This window comes from Pseudopipra pipra, chromosome 10 (genome assembly GCF_036250125.1).
Source record: "Pseudopipra pipra isolate bDixPip1 chromosome 10, bDixPip1.hap1, whole genome shotgun sequence".
Taxonomy (NCBI): Eukaryota; Metazoa; Chordata; class Aves; order Passeriformes; family Pipridae; genus Pseudopipra; species Pseudopipra pipra.
Genome location: NC_087558.1, coordinates 10,362,065 through 10,382,540, shown reverse-complemented (window position 1 = coordinate 10,382,540; position 20,476 = coordinate 10,362,065). Strand labels below are relative to the sequence as shown.

General features: G+C 48.1%; 1 protein-coding gene across 1 annotated transcript; it reads left to right on the top strand.

Annotated features, from left to right (window-relative positions):
* The first annotated feature begins 235 nt into the window (after positions 1-235).
* On the top strand, positions 236-20,099 carry PCYT1A (phosphate cytidylyltransferase 1A, choline). Its single transcript, XM_064666189.1, has 9 exons — positions 236-355; positions 7,146-7,286; positions 10,018-10,117; positions 12,268-12,384; positions 13,879-14,030; positions 14,804-14,882; positions 15,613-15,755; positions 16,783-16,971; positions 17,546-20,099. Exons 2-9 carry the CDS (start codon positions 7,170-7,172, stop codon positions 17,750-17,752), a joined length of 1,104 nt encoding a protein of 367 aa, XP_064522259.1. The 5' UTR covers positions 236-355; positions 7,146-7,169; the 3' UTR covers positions 17,753-20,099.
* Positions 20,100-20,476: the final 377 nt, after the last annotated feature.

The following is a 20,476-nucleotide window of genomic DNA, read 5'->3' as shown; positions in this document are numbered from 1 at the left end:
CTGTGGCATGGGACAGGGATGCTGTATTTTCCCTGGAGAAAGAGCGAGCTCTCAGGCACATGACGTGATTCTTGGAGCTGCCCTGTGCACGGCCAGGAGACGGACTTGGCTGATCCTTGTGGCCCCCTTCCAACTCAGGATATTCTGTGACTCGGAGGGCCGTCGCGAGCCGGAACGGAGGTTCCAAGGCGCGGTTTCCCGGGACGCGGCTTTCCGGGGCCGGGCCGGCCGCTTCCCGTCGTTCCGGGGCCGACGCTCCGCCCGCGCCCCGTTGGCGTCGGCGGGAGCGGGGCGGGGCCGGACCGGCCGGGCTGGGCTGGGCTGGGCTGGGCGGCGGAGCGGCGGCGGAGCGCGGGTAAGGGGGAGTCCGGCGGGAGCGGGGGCTGGCACTGAGGGGGGTGAGGGGGGCTGTGGGTGCAGGGACAGGGGCAGGGACAGGGACAGAGCGGTGCCTGTCATTGGGGCGCGGGTTTGGGTTGGCGGCACACGGGGGCACCGCTGCGGAGCCGCTCGGGGGTCCCTCCCCGGACCGCTCTCCCCGCGGGGTGGCCGTGGCACAGGCGGGAGGTGCTGGTCGGCCGGGACATGGGGCACTGGCTTTGGGCAAGAGGGCAGTGTCTGCTGGGGTGGTCGCGGTGCCAAGCTTCGTGGGGGCTTGGGCAGGGGCTGGGGCTCGGGCGTGATCCTCGGGGCTGCTCCTCGGGGATGGCTGAGAGGAGGCAGCAGCAGACGCTGTGGGAAACTTTTGGAGTACACCCGCAGGGTTTGGAGCAGGAGGGCTTTGGGGAACGTGCCCCGACCTAGAGGACACAGTCACGGCCTAGAGAGGACAATGAGGAGGTGGCCCTGGCTGCGGCGAAGGAAGGTGTGACCCAGCTGCTTCGCAGGCACACGTCCTTTCTAACCCGCTTTGGTGTCCACCAAAGCCCTGGCTGCGCTCATTAATGGGTTTGTACTTAGACTTTAAAGCCCTCAGGAATTCTGAGAGCTGCGATGCTCCTAGGTAGCCCTGGCTGGCTGTGGAGGGAGGTGCAGGATGCTGCAGGTGGCCTTCCCTGTGTCCCCACCCTGTGCTGCTGCAGCAACCAGGACCGTGGTGAGCAGCTGGCAAGGGCTGGGGTGGTCAGGAACAGGTACCACTGAGTTTCCATCTGCAGGACTCCTGGGCCTGAGGACAGCCGTGGTATTTGCTTCTGAAATTCAGATGACAAGTACCCATGCTTTATTTCCTGAAGGAATTCGCTGTATATACCTAACTATTAAAATTCATGACTTGGAAGTTTCTTGCTCCAAGATCTGACTCGGATGTAACTGTCTTGAAATCACTGTGGAAAGATCCACAAACAGTAACTGTTGCAGCAAGGAATTGGTATTGATGTGTAAAACTATGAAAGGAAGTTTACACCTGAAGTCTCAAAAAGCTCTGTGGTTAAGTCCTAAAAACAAAACACAGTGGAGAAGCTGGGACAGAATGACCACTCATTCTCATAATTTATTGTCCCAGGGCAGGCTCCAGACCTCTGATACTCTGCATAAACCCTACATCTTCTGCTTCACTACCCACAGCAGAGACTGTTGCATGGTGGGACACTCAGTGCCTTAGGGTTATGGTATACCCAGAAGGGCCGTGAATTCACAGAGAAGGTCATGCAGGCAGTTTTTTTTTTTTATGTGTGTTATTAGTTCACAGCACTGCCAAGGTGATCACGCTGCACTCTTTTCAGTTGTGGTGGTGTTAGGGAGAATTGTCCTAAGCCATTGGGGACTTAGTTGGTGAGAAGCAGCATCTTTTTATTTATTGCAGGATACAGGTACCAGAGCTTGTTCGTTCTCAGGCTCTGCTCAAGAAAATGCTATCAGCCTGCCTAGATCAGTAGGGGAGGCAAGGCCTGGGAGGTTGTTTTAGCTGGTGTATTAAAGGTCTGGATGCTGTTGGACTAATGTGTGGCGCCGGCTGAACTGGAATCCCTTTTATACGTTCACATGTCTGTGAATATGCTGCAGGATAGCTGCTCTTGTTTATCCAGAGAAGCTGAAGCAGACTCTTTTACGTGTAGACAGGACTCTGCCAGATCCTGCAGTAACCTTTGCAAGGGTCTCAAGGACTTAGACCACGTAGATAGAGCAGATGCTGACTGTGAGGAGCATCACAGTATCTCTGGAGGTGAACAGGCTGGGTCACAGCCAGCAGCACTCTGTTTCCAGGCAGATGCTCTGAGTCTAGAGATTGGCACAGAGGTGGGCATGGCAAGCCTGGGCAGGGCATGAAGTTGCCTTGGAGATTGGGCAAGATTTTTAAACACCGATTGAAAAGAGATCCATGATGAGTCTTTTGCCATTAGCCTCTTCCAAGTCTTTCTGTCTACAACAGATCTCTACAGGAGTACATGCCAATAAGGTTACTTGTAAACTGGGCATTGGAAGTAGGGAAGAACAGGGGGAAAAGGATTCTCTTTGACCCGTGACTGAGGAATGTGGAGGAATACAGGGACTCTTTGGTACTTTATAGCCTGGCAAGGGTATTATCTGAAGTGACAGGACTACTTCTTTTTTCCCTGAGGCTCCCGCTTACATGCTGTCCATGTGTCAAGGCAATTCTCTGCAGACAGCTGGCAGAGTGCAAAGTTTAGTAGTATTGCCTGCAGATGAGTCAGCAGAAGAGAAATAGCTGGTTCCTGTAAAGTGCAATGATCTTGTAGGCAAAGCAGCACATGACAGTCACATCTGACTGTGCCAACGCCTCCCAGGTTCGGAGGGACGATAGCGCAGCCTTGGGGCAGGTGGTGCCACCCAGGGAGCTGTGGGTGTCCCAGGGCCTCGCTGGTCCCACTGCCAGTCTTGTGCTCGGGTCCAGGGTAGGAATTGGAGCAGCCTTGAACTGGAGCATTTATCAAGTTGTCGCAGTCAGATCTTGTTTTGCACAGGCTTTCAGTTTAAGTAGCAGGATTTATTTTGCTTTGGCATATAAATCTGCATGTGAAAAGCAAAAGAAGTGGCAGAAGAAATCGTGCTGATGATGTAAGTTTTCAGATAATATTCTTCAAGAAGTCCTTTGGGACATCAAAAGGCAATGCAGATGGGCCAGGTCCTCGTGCCATCATTGTGCTCAAGGTGCAGAAAGATCTGATCTGCCTCTCCAGTGTAGTGTGAGGCAGGAGTTCTCTGACACCACCAAGGCTAAAAAACATCAGTGCTGTCTATGAAGATGAATTGAAATAAGGCTTTGGCTAAGCAAGAAGATTTGCCGTGCCTATTCTGACCTTTTCCACCTGCCAGAGGTATTAACTTTGATGTTGTGGTTAAATTCCAGCTCTGACGATGGTGTAGTTAATTCACACTAAGGAAGGAGTTTTAAATTTTTTCCCTGCCTATATATCTTCTTCCTTGGTGGTAATCAATGCTTGTCCTTTTTCCCTCCCAGAAGCAACTGCGTTTCAGTGGGATTCAGTGATTCCCTGACAGGGAGGGTGACTCTTCTGTCTGGCAGTTGACTGCTCCTCGCAGAGCTCGTACGGGTCTCTCTCTCTCAGTGAGCCAGCTGGCAGGTGATGCAAGGCCCTTCTTTGGTATGGGATATGCACCAAAGAAAAAGTTTAAGAAGCAAAGCCGTTAGTGTTTTGTAAAGTGGTGCAAAGACTGTGGTTTGCCCCAAATGGGACACTTCCAACCTTGCTCCTTGCAAGCAGTTTCTCATATTTAGCCATGGACTCACTAATGTAGGAGGGTGACGCTTTAAAATAGAACAATGTTAATATTTTACAGCAGGGCTCTTTCTTCTGGTTATGCTTGGTTTCTATCTTGGAGTGTTCAGAGTGAGCTTTGAGAGTTGTCTTGTCTTTCCTCTTCCCCATCTACTGCAAATGTAATTAATTTTAGAACAGGCAGTGTTTTATGCATTTGGGGAAGCAAAGCTATGTCCTCATGTGTTAAGGTCAGCTAGAGATGCTGGATCCCATTGTTAGTAATTGTTTAGGATGCTATTTTTGTCACATGGGTCAAAATGAAACATTCTAAGATCAGCAGCTTTATTGCAGTAAGGTGTGTTGTTTTTGGAAACACGTTTCCAGATATAATGAAGACAAGTTTGGTACTGGGAGGACTTCCCAGAAATGCACTAGCCACAGCATAGAGGTTTTAAAGTTCCAAAGAGTGGTAAAATTGTTGTTTAATTTCTGCATTAATTTGAGTAATTAACAGAGCTGCATCACTCAGGTGCTCAGCCCAGCTCTCCAAACGTTGCAGAGGCTTCTTCAGCAACACCTAACTTGTAAGATCAGAGCAGATAGAGCATGTTTATCCCATCCTTGAAGCAGGTTTCTCTCAGTATATCGGGTAGAGCTGCTGCTGCTTTGTGGCTGGTACTGTCTCACCACTGCTGCTTATTTAATGCAAAGCCAGTAATAGAATATATGAAGTTGGAATCCATTCACTTATGTTGTTTGCCATCATTTGACTACAAATACCCTGAGAGGTGAAAAAGTTAGTTAGGGTGGAGGAGAGCTGGTGGTTTGGGTGTGGGAGGGGCTGGAAGAAGCTGTTGGAGTTTTCTCCTGGCCTGGGACAGTGCTGCTGTACATCAGCCTAAAGCACGGTGTTGCCCTGTGCTGTAACCTGCAGTCTTTGTCTGGCCACGAGCTCTGCACCCAGCAGGAAGGTGATGGTGATAATTCAGCTGAGAAGTTGGTTGCTCTGGTGGGCTGGGCTCACGTGGGAAGAGCTTCACCTGGTTGTGTGTAGGGGCTGCTATGTCCATACTTCAGCACCAAAACCTCTGCCAGTGCTTTTCATGTTTTGCTGGGCAGTGCTTCAGAATGTCTGCATTCAGCATGTGAACAAGCTGGTTAATTCTTTCCAAAGAGAAGGAAAGGGAGTGGTCACAGACCAACAGGGGACTTGAAGCACAGTGAAATTATTTTGACCAAAAAACAAGAAAAGCTGCTGCTGTTTCCCTCACTTTTTCCATGAACGCTGGGGTTACTTGAGCCAAGGACAGATGTTCAATGCTTTTTGTGAACTGAATGATTTCTGCTGGGACCGTGGTGGTGAAGTAAATGACTGATACAGTGTGCTTGCAAGGTGACACTTTGCAAAATCTAGGAATGACTTGTGTCATACCCTGTGTTTTCACAGAGGCATTTTGGAATCTGCTGCATTTATAGCACCGATCTTGCCTGAAAGTTAAATGTTTAGTTAAGTGTTTGAAGACTTGAAGCCAGGGTTGCAAACTCTTTTTGCCTGAGGTTGCTTTTGCATCCTCCCATATGTTTGTTGTTAGGAAATGGTAAATTAATTACTGGAACGGGGGAAACTTGGCAAGCTTGACTCACAGGCATTATGGAGTGAGTGCCGGATGGGTCATGCAGTTCTTAAGTGTCCTTGTGGTTGCTCTTCACTGTCGCTTTTATCTTCTTCACAGTATTTTTTGGCTCCCCACACACCTAAGATTCTCTTTTCCTGTTCTTAGTGTATTGTAGCAGGTCTAGCAGGGCAGCCAGGGATGCTTAGATCCATGTAGCCCCAGCCCAGTTCAGCTGTGTTTGGCTCTAATGCTGTCCCTAAGGTGTTGTCTTGCTGATGCTCAGTGAGGAGAATGGGATGTTTATGTGTTGTTTAACTGCGTTGGACTCCTTACTTTGGAACATTCCTTAACCTGGAGTCATTTGTGCTTGAGTAAGTCCGATCACTAAATCTGCTTCTTAACAGAGCTTCCACAAAGCACACTTTCCTTGGCTGCCAACAGCAGAGGTTTGCCAGTGGCCCTTAGTGAGGACAGTCCCAGCTCATTCCAAGCAGGAACATTCAGCAGAACCCCTCTGCTGAGGAAAAGGGTGGTATTTAGGGGGGCATCTGCCCTTTCTCATACCCTGCACTTGCCCCACCTAGCACATTCCAGCACACCCATAGCATGTGGGTGGAGAGACGTTTTAAATTCCACACTGCTCTTATTATTAGGGGGTTGAGGCATGCACGTAAGGATCATTCCTTGGTGGAGGGGTCATGCTGTTCTCAGGAACAGCAGGCCAGAAATGCCACTTGCTGCGCTGGAGAGGTGCACACTTCAAGTGAGCAAGAGACATAACGCTGCTCTTTAGTTTTTGCAGATCTACCACCCATTTCTAAATCCTGCAGCAGCTGAAAAGGGAATATTTGCTGCCACACCTTCTTGTAAACCCGTAGTTTGGCTTCAGCTGTGTGAAGCTGGGCTTTCTAATACTCCAGGGCCCCTTTGGAATGGTATGGTGACTCCAGCCCAAAAGCACAGATAACTTACTTCCACATAGCTGTCACAGTTTCTGTCCCAAATTGATGGTCTGTCTGTCTGTTCATCACAGAAGCAGTTCAGCTGTACCACCACTAATGACAACCTGGTACATAAAGTGCCAGAAGTCAGTGTGCCCTAATGTGGTGTCAGCAGCTGCTTCACCATCTGCTGAGTCACCACTGCGGTGGGGACAGGGGACAAGAGGGGAGCATGGTGGCAGCCATCCCAAAGTGAGCTGTCCCCACTGGGGAGCTGCAGCTTGGTCTTACACAAACAACAAAACAAACAGCAAGCCACCTAGTCATTTAAGTTCTGACCCCTTCCCTCACCCTTACCCTTCTGCTTAAGCCTGCTCCTTCCTCTCTTGAGGTTTCTACAGGGATGCAGCACACCCAGCCAGCTATCTTGAGGGGTGTAAAGGGTAAAGAGTCCAAATGGGAGCTGGGGGAGGGCTAAATGTGGACTGGGTGCACCATAATCCTTAAGTTGCTTTTCAGATATGAGAGTAATATAATTAGCCTTTTAGTAATGATTTATAATTTGTATTGCAACTCTTGTTTCAGTTTCTCTCCAGCCAGCTGACTGCTGCACGCTTCTCTCTGCAGAACAGCTCTGAGTTGCATTAAATGATTCAGTATTCCCACCAGGCACTGTTTGTCAAGCCTTGGCAGCTGATGCCAAATACAACTGGCTAAGCCCCTTGTGAGGTGGCTGTGTCTTTGCACTGACCTTCTGTACACTGTGCCTGCTGTTGACTGATTCTGCTTTGGAAGAACTGACAAATATCTCTCTTTTCTTTCTTTTTTTTTTCTTTTTTTTTTTTTTTTTTTTTTTTTTTTGTTTTTGTTTTGATTTTTTTTGCCCCTCCTTCATTTTGTTCCAGTTCTTACTGGACGTGCTTGGCAAGATGGAGCCGCCAACCTCCTCCAGGCTGAACTCCCGAAAGAGAAGAAAAGATGGATCTGGCCCTAATGGGGCAACAGAGCTGGATGGAATCCCTCCAAAAATGTCCCGACGCTCACTCGTAAGTAAGCAGAGATATGAATTTTAGGAGCATGTGAGATCAGAACATTGAGCTGAGGTGGTTTGTCTGTGGACACAGAAAACAAGGGGGGGCAGAGGAGAAGAAGCACATGACAGTAGCTATCCTTCTTGCAAATCCAGTTTGAAATCTTCCTTTGTTCATACTAATAACATACTTACAACGTGAGCTTAAATTAGGTCTGAGGCAATCGCTAAGCTGCTTTTGTAGTGTGTCCGGCTTGTCACTTAAGCTGAAGTGGCACAGGCATGCATATAGATATCCATGGAGGAGTAGCGTGTCGCTTCTGAGAGGTGTGTTTTGAGTGACCCAGTGGGAGGGAGAAATACTCCAAGCAAGCACATGGAACTGCAGGAGGGTCTGAAGTCTGTAAGAACCCACAGAAGTAATCTGTTGAATCCATGCTCTGAAGCACTGGGAAGATCACTGTTTGATTCTCTTGGTCCGGAGAAAGACTGCATTTATGCTCCTGGTACTTCAGGATTGTTCAGGAGCAATAAAAGTAAAAGCACAAACAACTGGAAGGATTTCTCCTAGATCAACCTTGGGACAGCTTTAGCAAGCTAAAGCCAGAGGGATCTCTTCTGAAGGGGGTCTGGGCAAGTTAATGCCAATGTAAAGGGCTGACTTTAACTTGTCCTTGCCACAATATTGCAACAATGGGCTTTTTACAGTTCTCCTCTGCCCTCTTCCTGGAGCTGTCCCGTGCATCACGTGTGCTCTGGTTGTTCTTTCCTTATCTCTATCAAAAGCCAGCTGCCATCCCTGCCACGTCGCACTGGGGTCATAGTCCTTGGCAAAATAGGGTGATGTGTTGCAGCTTTCCTCCTCAGTGGCAACATTTTGCTCTTCAGGACCTTCAGCCCTGTCCCACAGCATTGGTGGTAATGAAGTAAGAGCAGTGCCAGCAGTGAGAACTGGGGAGGCAAGCATTGGGAGTGGAGGCTTGAGCTTGTGTGACTTATCCCTCAGAGCCTTTATATCCTTGACTGCTGTCAACCCCACCCTGTCTCTTTTAAAGACCCCATGTCTTTTCAATAAGGAAAGAGAAATGTGCAGGTTATTATTCCATGAGAGTCACTTGCTCTTCAAGTTGGTGCCTGTCCTGTATCAGAAGTAAAGCATCTGTCTACAAATAGCACAAGACAAGTGATATCTAGCCACTTTCTAAGCTTCCTGCCTGTTTTTTAGCCACAGGGCAAACACAGATCTCCTGTGAAAGATTTCTTTTTTTTCTTCCATTTGCAAAAGTTTTTTTATTTATTATAGCAAGAGTAATAGTGTTGCCTAACTGTGAGATTACCTTGAAGCCTTTACCACTCCCAACTAAGCAGCTGGCTGGCAGAATGTTCCCCTGAAGCAGCAGGACTCAGCAGCAGATGGTGGTAACAAACCTGCTGACACATAATCCTGTTGTACTGTGCACACCACGTTAGGTTCTGACCCTCCCAGGCCCTGCAGAGGAAGGGCAAGACACTGGCAGGACCTTTTGAGAACGTTTCTCTGTGTTCCTCTGATAATTTTGCTAGGGCTTTTTTATGCTTTTATTCCTAGCTACATATCAGGTGTGTGCCAAGCAAACTACAAAGAATCTGGTTTTATTCACAAGTCCCAGATACAGTGGCAGTGAAGAAAGGAGAGGCCTGCAGGCCTTAACTGACAGTAAGGATCCTGGCAGAGGAGGTGGTGTGTGAAACACGGAGCCTCTGTAAGTTAAAGGAGATGCTCAGCAGTATCAGTTTGCTTGAATGTAGTGGTCAGTGGTTGTTTTCCTGTGCTCTTTTCTATAAGCACTCTAATGAGGAATGACAGTAGCAATAATAGCAGTGGTTTTTCTGGTTGCAGTGGTGCTGGGCACTGTGGCAGGATTCTGCAGGGGGACAGGAGGCCAGAGAGGAAACTGCTGATAAGACTTTTGCAGCTTGAAGGTGTTATTGATCTGTAAGCTTGTTTCCTAGTGTTCTGACTCAGGAACGAGTTGTCCGTTGCTGCCCCACACCTTCCAGCTAGAAGGAAATTTTGTTATGGGAAGGGCAGATGTTTTGTTTCCATTTAGAGCAGACCAGAAATGATGCTTGGACTTCAGCTGTTGGTTAAATGTACTGCTGTGGTCAAGCTAGCAAGTTAGAGTTGTTTTCTTGAAGCACCTGGAGTATTCTGCCTCAGATTGAGGTTAGTCACTCACTGTGTATGGCTCAGAAATGGTGAATGTAATATAATATGACAATACACACATTAGTGCTGCTGTTGGTATTGCTCTTCTGCTCACTCATCTACTCAAATCAAGGAGCTGTTACAATTTGTATGTCATGGCACAAGCACTCAGGCACAGCAGAGTGATGGTCTTTCTAGAGTGGGCATAGCTGGAGCTGCAATAGTGAGGTTTGAAGCTTGGCTTGTGCTGCTGTGAAGTGCCGTGTGTCCAAAGTTTGGGTTTAGCAGCTGCAGATCTGAGCCTCCGGTTTTCTTGGGTCCAGTATAACTGCTGTCTTCTAAACTCTACATTGCTTTCTCTCTTACTCTCTAAACTCAGGCTAATCACCCTGCAGGGCTGTTTTGAGGTTTTACACTAACTAGTCTTTTAGTACACGTGTCTGAACTGTGCAGAGATGCAGTGAGTCACTGAGTGGCTAGGACACTGCAGTGGCAGTGCTGCTGCTTTGAACTGCCCTCACCTTTGCATTCTCACAGTGAAACTTCCCTGGCTGTTTAGGGACTGAGGGAACCGGCTCCGTTTTCAGATGAAGTGGAAATCGACTACAGCAAGCCATACATCAGAGTAACCTATGAGGAAGCGATGAGAGGGACCCCTTGTAAGTAAAAAAAACAGACTGGAAGGAGATTGTGTAAATGTTGGGGTTTTGGGGGGTGCGTGTGATTGTGATATCTCTGAGACCAAAACAACCTTGTGTGTTGGACCAGGTTTGCAGCCAATGACTTAGTTAATGCTTTGGTGATTAGATAACTGTTCCCATGTGAAATTGGGCCTGTCAGTACAACTGAAATTGTAGGTGTGAGGAGCTGTGCCTTCACCAGTAAGGGTATTTTGAAGCAAACGTATTTGTTTTAACTCTTCCTGTGCCACTGACAGCTATAGAGTAATATCAGATACATTTTCTGTACTACTTTGTCTGTGGTAGCTTGAAGTTAAGCACTTTAAAAGTCATCTTTTCTGATAGTCGAAATGGACAAGTGAAAAAAAATACATATCTGAATGTCCCATTCTAGCCTGGATTTGAAGTAAAGTCAGTGTCATTAAACACAGTTGGCCAGCCTCACAACAACAACGTGGGAGAAACACTGTTCTCTTTGCAAGTCCAAAGCAGAGGCAGGACTGACTCCTGAGGAATGACTGCCCTCTCCTGCCAAACAGAGTGTGCAGATGGTGCCATCTTATTTGGCCTCTCTGTTATAGCTACAGAGACAATAAAAATGCTGCATTTCTGTCTACCTGACTGCTGCTGACAGATGAGCCAGCGCAGATTGAGACCTGGCAGTGGTTTCCTGCTAGAGGCTCTGGAAATCCAGTGTATTTCACAGTCCACATTAATTTCCCAGCTGAAAGTCTCCAGAGCTTGCACAAAGGTCTCTTGATTTCAACACTGCTAGCTTTTCTGCCTGCTAGGACTAAAATACACTGCATGCTTCCTTGTTGCTGTTTATGTCTGTGCTCAGGAACTGTAGCTGCTGCAGGTACAGAGGAAAGGGAAGGATGTCCCAGCCAATTTCCAGAATGTGACTGTACATTCATAAAGGCTTGCCAGGACCAGCTTTCTTTTGGCATACAGAGAGCTTTTGCAGTCGCATATCTCCAGATCATTGGCTCTTTGGAGCCTCCTGACATCTTCAGACTGAGGTCATAGAATCACTAAAAAGTGGTTGCAAGAGGCTGTCCTCAGACTGACTCCTCTGCTTAGCTTGAACTTGACAACCCTGACCTTTGCATCAACTCCTCTTCCTGCTGCCCTCCAGGCTCTGTCTCTGGGTACCTTCAGGGCCCTCTCCAGAGCCCTGGGGTCTCAGCAATCCTGCTAGGTCTTATCTCTGCCCTGTCCTCACTGCAGCTTTGGTGTGCCTCTGCTCACACCACTTCCCTGAGTCTGTCTGCCTGACTAGGCTAGAGAGCAGCAGGCTGTTCCCGAGTGTGTCAGATACAAAGACTGTGTGGCTTTCTGTTACCAGCAGCAAGAGGACTGCAATCCTGTATAGTCTCAAGACCAGAAGTCAGGGAGCCTCCCACTATTACATGGCAGGGCTAGACTATCTCACTTTACCTCTGTGCTGACCTCAAAGAGCTGAGCTACAATTTCCCCTGGCAGAGGTAGCCTGAGGAGAGATTTGTTCCTCCATATTTATTTATGGATTTAGCTGCTAATGCCAGAGGTTCAGCAGAATTGTGTCTGCTTTGCTTTGTGTAGTCCAGCTTGTGTTTTGGATAGAGCCATTGGGTCTAGAGGAGGCAATGATGCTGGTGGGAGATTAGAACAGTCTGGTCCTTCAACCAGACTGGTAGCTGTGGCAGCAGGCTGCAGAGGGGGATTCTCTAAAGGTCTTGAGATCCCATCCTGGCAGGCAGGAGGAAGTCAGGCACCTATGAAACATGTGGGCCAGTTCCCTTCTGGTAGTTCACTGCTGTGAAAAAAGTTTATTCTGCATTTGGATTTCCATAGAAGGGAAATGTTCAGGGTTTGCTTTTCCTTAGGTCTCCCTTTATCTTGTTAGGGTGATATATGGTAGGCTTTCAGTCTGCCTTTGAATGTGATTGTATTTCAGCTCAGATGCATTTGTTTCCATGTGGGAAGACGGAGAGACAGCCATTTCTCTTCACAAATCTGTCCTGGCTATGGCTCTGTGTTCTGTAACACCCCCATGAGCTTAAGTAGGTCCTCAAATGCAGGCATGAGCAGCAGCTGCTTCTCCGGGAAGGCATCTTCACAACTGTCTCTCTGTCTCTTTGGCACAGTGGATCGCCCCGTCAGAGTTTATGCCGATGGAATATTTGACTTGTTTCACTCTGGACATGCCCGGGCCTTGATGCAAGCGAAGAACCTCTTCCCAAACACATACCTCATTGTTGGAGGTAAGGAGTGACCTTGTTGTCTTTGGCTGTTGCAGGAGTACAGTTTACCTGCGTCTGGGGTTGTGCATACAGGGCTTTTGTCTTTGTGGCCTCCGTGGCTCTCACTGAGCTGGTTGTCCCAAATGTTGCTGGAGTCTTATTGCAATATGTTGAGGGTTGGATATGTCTGCAGAAAGATTCCCTGTACCAGGTGAGTGCTTCAGGAAAAGATTTTTGATCACGCTGTTCTAATTTGACCCTTCTATTTTGTGACAGATACAGGTGAGTTGCACACCTGAGTATCAAAACGTATTAGGGATAACTGAGCATTTGACTCTTGAATAAGACAGCTAAAGAATGAGTAACAGTCCTTCTGTGGCTGCTTGAGCTTTGTGTCATTTGTATTGCTCTGCAAGTCGCTCCCCAGCTCCAGCTCCCTGCTGGGGATTGCTTATGGGAATTGCTTAATGCCAGACAGATCCCCTTAGGAGCGTGGAGATCAGAGTCATTTCTTGGGCATATGCCTGGACACATGGAAGTCAGTGAGGCCCCATTTCTCCAAATAGAAGTTCACTGTTTTGGCTGTTAGGTCGTAAGTCTGTAGATGATGCCAGAAATATCCTGCTGAGTGCCTGAGGGGATCTAACACAGGTGTTTTAGCCAGGCTTCCTTCAAGAATGTAAGAGGAAAATGGATACCCTTCTTCTGGCTGCTGCAGTACACGGGCCTCTGTCCAGGCAGTGCCTCTGTGCCCCTCAGGCTGTGCATGTTGTCTGTCGAGAGCTGACCCCTGGTCCCCTTGCACCAAGACTGAGACAAGAGGCCACAGCCCAAGAGAACATGAGCTCCAAGCTGGGAACAGTCTCACCCGCTCTTTATCATGTTTGTCTAGAACGTAAATACATCCAATACCAGTGAGACTGGTAATGCCCTGTTTACTTTTGAGTCTGATAATCAAATAAAACTCCCTCCTCAATACCTTGCATTGCAGATTATGAAGAGTTGTTAATTTACTTTCTCATTGACCATAATAATTAAGCTAACTTGATTTCCTGTGAATTCACCCTGTGTTTTAATACAACTTTCCAAGAACTCGACTGTGTTATGGCATTTTATGAAAGGGGAAGCTTAGACAATGGGTTTTTTTGTGGACTTCAGATTCCAAGCCTGAGACATCCATAGGCTTAAAAGCCCAGTAGCCCCCCAGGTGCTGTTTCATACCAGGAGAGTTGTCTTCTGTGTTGGCTGGTTTTCTTGATAAAGCGCTGTAAGCTCTAGAGACCCTGAAGGCTTGGGGTGTGGGCTTGGGCAGAAATTCCCCAAACAGCCTACCCAGAATTGCTCAGGAGTTTAGTGCCCTGTACTGCTCCCTGTTTCTGGTTCTTTGTGGCTGGAAGAGCTGGGTTTGGAAGTGCCATTGCCAGCCTCTGCCAGCAGAGATGTGTGCAAGATCCTTTTACTGTGAAGCACCGGGCTAAGTACCTCAGGCTCACTGTTGTCTGCCTGTTTCTCCAGTCTGCAGTGATGAGCTGACCCATAACTTCAAGGGCTTCACGGTAATGAACGAGAACGAGCGGTATGATGCTGTGCAGCACTGTCGCTATGTGGACGAAGTGGTGAGAAACGCGCCGTGGACACTCACGCCCGAGTTCCTGGCAGAGCACAGGGTAATTTGTGATATCTGATCTTTTCGGAATTTTGATTAGCCTCTTGTCTGTTCACAGCAAGAATTCATCCTTGAGGGTGACCTCTGCCTGAGCAAGCTCTTTCTGTTGAAACTCCTTGACTATAGAACGAACTGGGTTATGGGGATCGAGTGGGTTTCTTGGGAGACTAGAAGGTTTTGCTGAGCTGGCAGGTAATGTTAAAATAAGGTAGAGATTGTGTCATGGTGAAGAAGCCTGAGAGGGTTCTTGCTGTTCCAGGAGAAGTTGGTGCTGGGTAGAGATAGGTGTGAAATGCAGTAGGGAGAGGATAACATGGGTTGGAAGGGATTTTGGGGGGGTGTCTGGTCCAACTCCTTGCTTACAGCAGGAGCAGTTTACATTTTCATGAGCTTCCCTGCAGCAGGAGACCAGGCAAGCTGCCTTGAGAGTCTTTTATCAGTTGGTGAGATAAAGTGAAAGGAATCTCTAACATCTGTTGAACTGCTTTGAGAGGTGAAGGAGTCTCCAGGGGAGACTTGTTGCCATTAACAAACCATTTCTCTGCGGGGCTTAAAACAGCTGTGTCCTTATTCCCAGGCTTTCCTTGCCTCTCTGGCGTGTGCTTACAATTGATAGGCAATTGACAGTGAGAACTTGGGACTGCTCAGTGTTGCTTTCTTGCTGTTCTCTGTCGCACCCCTGCGTGGAGGTGTTGAGCCGAAAATTACCAACCTTTGACAGAAGCAGACCTGCACATTCAAGATAAAATGTTGACTCACTTTCTTAATTTTCAGATCGACTTTGTTGCACATGATGACATCCCCTATTCCTCTGCTGGCAGTGATGATGTCTATAAGCATATAAAAGAGGCAGGTGGGTCTGAGTCAGATTCCCCAGGGCTTCTCCTGTGCCTGTGTATGGGAGGACTATTTATGCCTGGGGAAGTGGCACTGCCCCTCTGGGAACAAGGTCTGCCCAGGAGGCTCTGAGGGCAGGAAGAAGCAGCTTTGGGCCCCATTTCATATCACTAGGACTGTCCCATGTCCCAGGCCATGCATGGCCCAGCATTAATTCCTAGTTCCAATCTAGCTGTGATTGAATTAACTGCCAACTTTTGAAAACATACTGCAGTTTGTCTTACAGATTCTCACAAATGGGGAATTTCATGAGCTTAGCAAAGGGGCTCCTCTAACTGTTTGCTGTAAAATTCACTGGGGGTGCAGCTTTCTTATACTATCCAAACTTAGCCCTCACAGCGTGTTATATTTCCACCCACTAAATTGTAGGGCCCCTTGTCCCCACACTATTCTATATGCAGTGGGTTATGATCAATAGTCTTTATACCAGCTAAAGTAAAGAACTTATCATTAGAATACCTAGTATTTTGACAGGGTTTTGACAAGCTGTGGTCTTACTTGGGTCTTCCTTATAGTCCCAGAAAGGAGGACTCTGGTATTGTACATTCAAGGTCAAAGATGTGATGATGAGAGGACAGTTAGGAAAGTTGCTCTTGACAGGAGAGATTGTTTCCTAGTAGAGGTGGCAGCAGCTTTTTGCCATGTGTCTTGCTACAGCTGTCTTGGGTCCTATTCCCCAACTTTAGGCATGTTTGCACCCACTCAGAGGACCGAGGGGATCTCAACGTCAGACATCATCACACGGATCGTGCGGGACTATGATGTTTATGTCAGACGGAACCTGCAGCGGGGCTACACGGCTAAAGAGCTCAATGTCAGCTTCATAAACGTGAGTTGAAGGGGGTCTCAGCACACACTGCAGGGTGTGAAGATGCTGAGCCTTGTCTAGTGATAGCACAGTCCTGCCACATGCCAGTAAAAGGCCTGTCTGCAGAGCTAAGCATTTGCACCAAACCAGCGTCCTTGGAGTAGAAATTAAACTTCTTCTGCCCCTAAAATCACCTCAGGGACCCACCCAGAGGAACTGGTGATTTGCTAATACTGCTCCATTGTCAGAGATATCCTGGTGACATTTTACCTATTGAAAGAGCTGGAGAGAGGGTGTGTGACGAAATATGTGCTTTCTTGAATTGAATGAAAAGTGGGTTGTTTTTGGCAGCAGCTGCTGTCTCATCTCTCTCCTATTCCCTCAGCCACCTTCTTAAGGTCATTTGTTAGGATAAAATCTGATCCTGTTCCCACTGTACTGTTCTTTTCCTGGAGCTGCAGGAGTAGTAGTAAGCACTTGAGTAGGACAGAAGGACATGCCCTGATCCTCTGCTGAGCAGCTCTAGCCCACAAACAAAATACATGGCAGAAGACACTTCTGATGTTGGAAATAAAGTAGTAAACATTTTTTTATCACTCAGATACCATGCCTGTGAACAACAATGAAAGAGGAGAGGTAACGGCTGCTTAGCCTCTCTTTGGCATGTAACTCTGCCTCTGTTTAAAAACACCCAGCAAAAAGCCTGGTGCTGTTGTGATATGCAGACAGACCTACAGCAGGTCACTCAAATCTAATCTGTATGTTATATAAATATTTCCTTCTTCCATGCACTCCTATTAGATAGTGCTTATCTCTCACTTTAGCCTTGCTCTGTGTGCTGTGCCAGTGCCTGCCACAAAGTGTCTCACAGCCCCACTGTGTCTGCCATGTAGTCTGGGGAAGAAGTGTCATGGAAATGAAGGAGAAGTGTCACCCGACTAATGGAGATGATGAGTCTTAAGCAGCAGTTCAGTGTAGTAACACAGAGCAGAAGTGGTCACCACTGAGATTTAGTGAGCTGTGTTCTGATCCACCACTTACTGTGCAGGAGAAGAAATACCACCTCCAGGAACGCGTGGATAAGGTGAAAAAGAGGGTGAAGGATGTAGAGGAGAAGTCAAAGGAATTTGTCCAGAAAGTGGAGGAGAAGAGCATTGATCTCATCCAGAAGTGGGAAGAGAAGTCCCGAGAGTTCATCGGCAATTTCTTGGAGATGTTTGGTCCAGAAGGCGCATTGGTAAGGAGGTGCTCTGGGAAAAGGGGATCTTGGAGAGATCAACGTTCATTGTAGGGCTTCTGCAGAGTCTGCAGAGCAGAGGTTTAGGGTTTAATTGCAGTGCTCAGTGTGCTGCCTGTCTCCAGACAAGTTGTCCCAGGCATGGGCAGCCTGTTTTCAGGGAGCCTTCACCATTGCCAACTAGATAATGCTAGTTATGGTTGTAGGTGAAAAGTTCCTCTGTCGCATGAGCTGGCCTGTCAACTCCAGCTTGTGCCCTGTTGGCCACTGAACTGCCAAGAGGATGGCAGTCACTTTGTCACTGGCCTGGGATGAGTCTGAAGCTGCTTTTTTATGCCAGGCTTTCCTGTGCTGCTGGGTAAATATCACAGGCACTTCATGTTAGAAGTGCTTGAAAATGTGTGGTGATTACTCTGTGTGCAGTTTCCAAAGCCCAGAGTGATGCTGGGGCATTTTCTGCTCTTACATTGCACAAAGTAATGAAGGGACACAACTCTTGCTGCACAACTGTAAGTAGTGTTCATTTCCATGACTGTTTAAACTGTGCTAACTGTCTTCCTGCTTCCATCACTAGAAACACATGCTGAAGGAGGGTAAGGGCCGGATGCTGCAGGCCATCAGCCCGAAGCAGAGTCCCAGCAGTAGCCCCACACATGACCGCTCCCCATCTCCCTCCTTCCGCTGGCCCTTTTCCACCAAGACTCCTCCTTCCTCACCCGCCAACCGCTCCAGGAATGAGTCTGCAGTCACCTATGACATCAGTGAGGATGAAGAGGATTAAGCTACCTGCCAGGATTTGCTGTGAACTGCTAATCACAGAATCCTAAGTCCAGACCCAGCGGGGAACTCTAAATGAGCAAGAGAGCCATAGGAACAGGGCTGACGGTGAGCACAGGGCCTTGGAGGCACCCGTTGCTCTTAGCAAGGGCTGCTGCCTGGAAGCACATTCAAACCTCCTCTCCCTTCTTCTCCCCAAATCCCCTTTTTATTGTTTACGTTCTAGTAGTTTCCAGGGTGAAGATGGCTTTTATATTTTAAAAAATTACTCGTTAAAAGCGCAAAGAATAGCACTCTAGCGTGGCTTTTGTTTTGGTTTCTTTTCCCTTGTTAAATCTCCAGGCAAGAGGGAGAGTGGGAAGATCCATCTGTCTCTTCTTTCCTTCAGCTCCTCTGTCTTATCCCCCCACCCCCAGGCAGTATCTGTGCCACTGCCAAAAGGAAGACCCCTCAGTTCCTCAACCAGCATGACCTCGAGGGCACTCACAAAGCAGTGGTGTAACAAGGCTTCTAGGAAATAGAGACCTCCCTGCTGGGCTGGAGCAATAGCAATCTATCCAGCAGACCCTGTAGTGCTCACATGCCTCTAAACTGAGCTTCCCAGTGTGTCGCAGTGAGGGCGTGCTGGGCAGGGGTACCAGCTTGGCACGCAGGAGTTACACCCAGGAAGGACTCATGGCACCGTAGAGTGGCACACCCTGTAAAGCATGCAGCATTCACAGCTCCAAAGTATACAGGGGCTGCAGGGGAAAGGCCTGTCCAGCTAACCTCAACAAGACTGCTAAAATTGAGCCCTCAGTTGCTGTTGGAGAGAAGAGAATGAATCTTTGCTTCAGGGCACTTGCTGTCTATGCGTTTCCTTGGGTGTGTGAGAGCCCATGTCGCAAATGAATGTGTGTACTCTTTTGAGAAGTTCCTTGTCCCAGTCTGTGGTGTGTTATACGTGTCACTGTCTGTGCAGACGGCCCCTCAGCACTGCTCTGTGTGTGTTTGTGTTTCAGTTTCTGTGCTCTAAGGGCCAGAGCAGTCCTTTACACTGGTGCTGTGAAGTCGCTGTTCTAAGGGCAAAGCAGCCAGTTTTCTGTCCGTGTCAGTGTGTGTGCAGCTGGACAGATGAAGGGCACGTTTTACCCCCATGAAGGGTCCCAGTTCATGTGAGTTACCTGGTTTGTGCAGCACATGCACAAATTGGTGCAGGCTCACTCTGATCCTTGAGGCAGGCCAGAAAGAGCATCAGAGAGTGCTGCAGCTTTTTAAGTCTTTAAACGTGTAATGCTTGTTTGAATCCATGGTCCAGTTGTGCCTGCTGTCGTGTCTGTGATACACACTGAGCTTTGTGGGCTGCAGCTCCCCGAGGGCACTCGCCCTCCCATGCCTGAGCAGAGCAGGTCAGTGCACTGTCCCACAGCCAGCGCTGGAGGGACTGGCCTTGCTGTGGAGCTGTGGAGCTCCCACTCACTTTTCCGTCAGGTTTGCCTGTGATTCCGTGGTCTCTGGGTGGAGCTGCTGGGCCGAGTTGCCTGTACCCTGCAGTGCTGGGAGCAGAGGACAGCTCAGAGCCCGGTCAGCAGTGCTGCAGGGAGGTCTCCAGATCGGGATGTGAGGCTTGGGAAGCAGCAGGTGCAAGGAGAAGACTCACCATGTGCTGCCACAAGCTGTGGACGATATGATGCTTCCAGGGTACATGGTGGCCCTGTGGTAGGAACAGGCTGCAGCTTCTTTCCAGCTTTTATCTTATTGGTCCTTTGTCATGCTGTCCAAAGGGCTTGACAGAGACTCTGTGCTTCTGTTGAGTTCAGAGCCAGTATGGGAAAGGATATTTTGGGGATCCCTAATCTTCCACTTGGACTTCTTTCAGCAGGGATGTGTGTGGCTGTGGGAATGTGGCTGGCTGCTATGGATTTTAAGCTGTAAGGAGCAAATGATGGTCACTTGGTAGAAGCCAGTTGTTAATCTTCTGGTTTATGAGTGGTAGAGCACTTACTTTTTGTCATCCACACTGTCTCTTCCCTCATCTTCCCCACCTTTCCTTTCTCACCCTTCCCTCAGTATGGGTGTTGCATTGCTTTCCTGAGCTGGATCACGAAGGCCAGGCTGCTTTAGAGCCTTACTACTGTTTAAAACACAAGTTATGCAACAGTGTTCTATAAATTTGGATAACAGTGGTGTTTTGGATGGTGGCTTATTCTGCAGGGACCTTAACATATTTGGTCTCTCTGCAAAACCTGGGGTGCTCAGTAAGAAGCCAGCCATGGTTTTACATGTAGCTTGGAATAACAGAGCTGTTTCTTGTAACCAATAATCCCTGCTTCCTCCTTGCACTGAAATTAAATTGGACACTCAAATCCCAATCTAGTCTTTTTTTCTTTTTTTTTTCCTTTGTTGTTTTGTTTTCTCATGGATCACTAGACCAGCGCTGTCATGTCCTATCAGGAATAGGACATTGATCTTTCAGCAACACATGTGACCAAGTTTCCCAGGATCATCTTGTTCCCCACAGATATACCCAATGCTGCTGCTTCAGGGCTGTCCTGCTCACCCCTAACCCATCCCTCACTCTTCAGAAGAAGCATCCAGAAGAGACATGCTTGAATTAAGCATGAAGTAAGAGGTGGGAAAATAAAATTTTACTAGCATGCAATGAAGAACGTGTGGAGTTTGATGCTGCTAAATCCAGAGTCTACTCCTGTGAGACAGCCCTACCTCACTTTCTCTGTAGAACTGGCAT

Coding starts and splice junctions, on each gene's coding strand:
- PCYT1A (XM_064666189.1), top strand. CDS start 7,170: ATGGAGCCGCCAACCTCCTCCAGGCTGAACTCCCGAAAGAGAAGAAAA. Junction 12,385..13,878: donor CACATACCTCATTGTTGGAG/GTAAGGAGTGAC, acceptor CTGTTTCTCCAG/TCTGCAGTGATGAGCTGACC. Junction 14,031..14,803: donor AGTTCCTGGCAGAGCACAGG/GTAATTTGTGAT, acceptor CTTAATTTTCAG/ATCGACTTTGTTGCACATGA.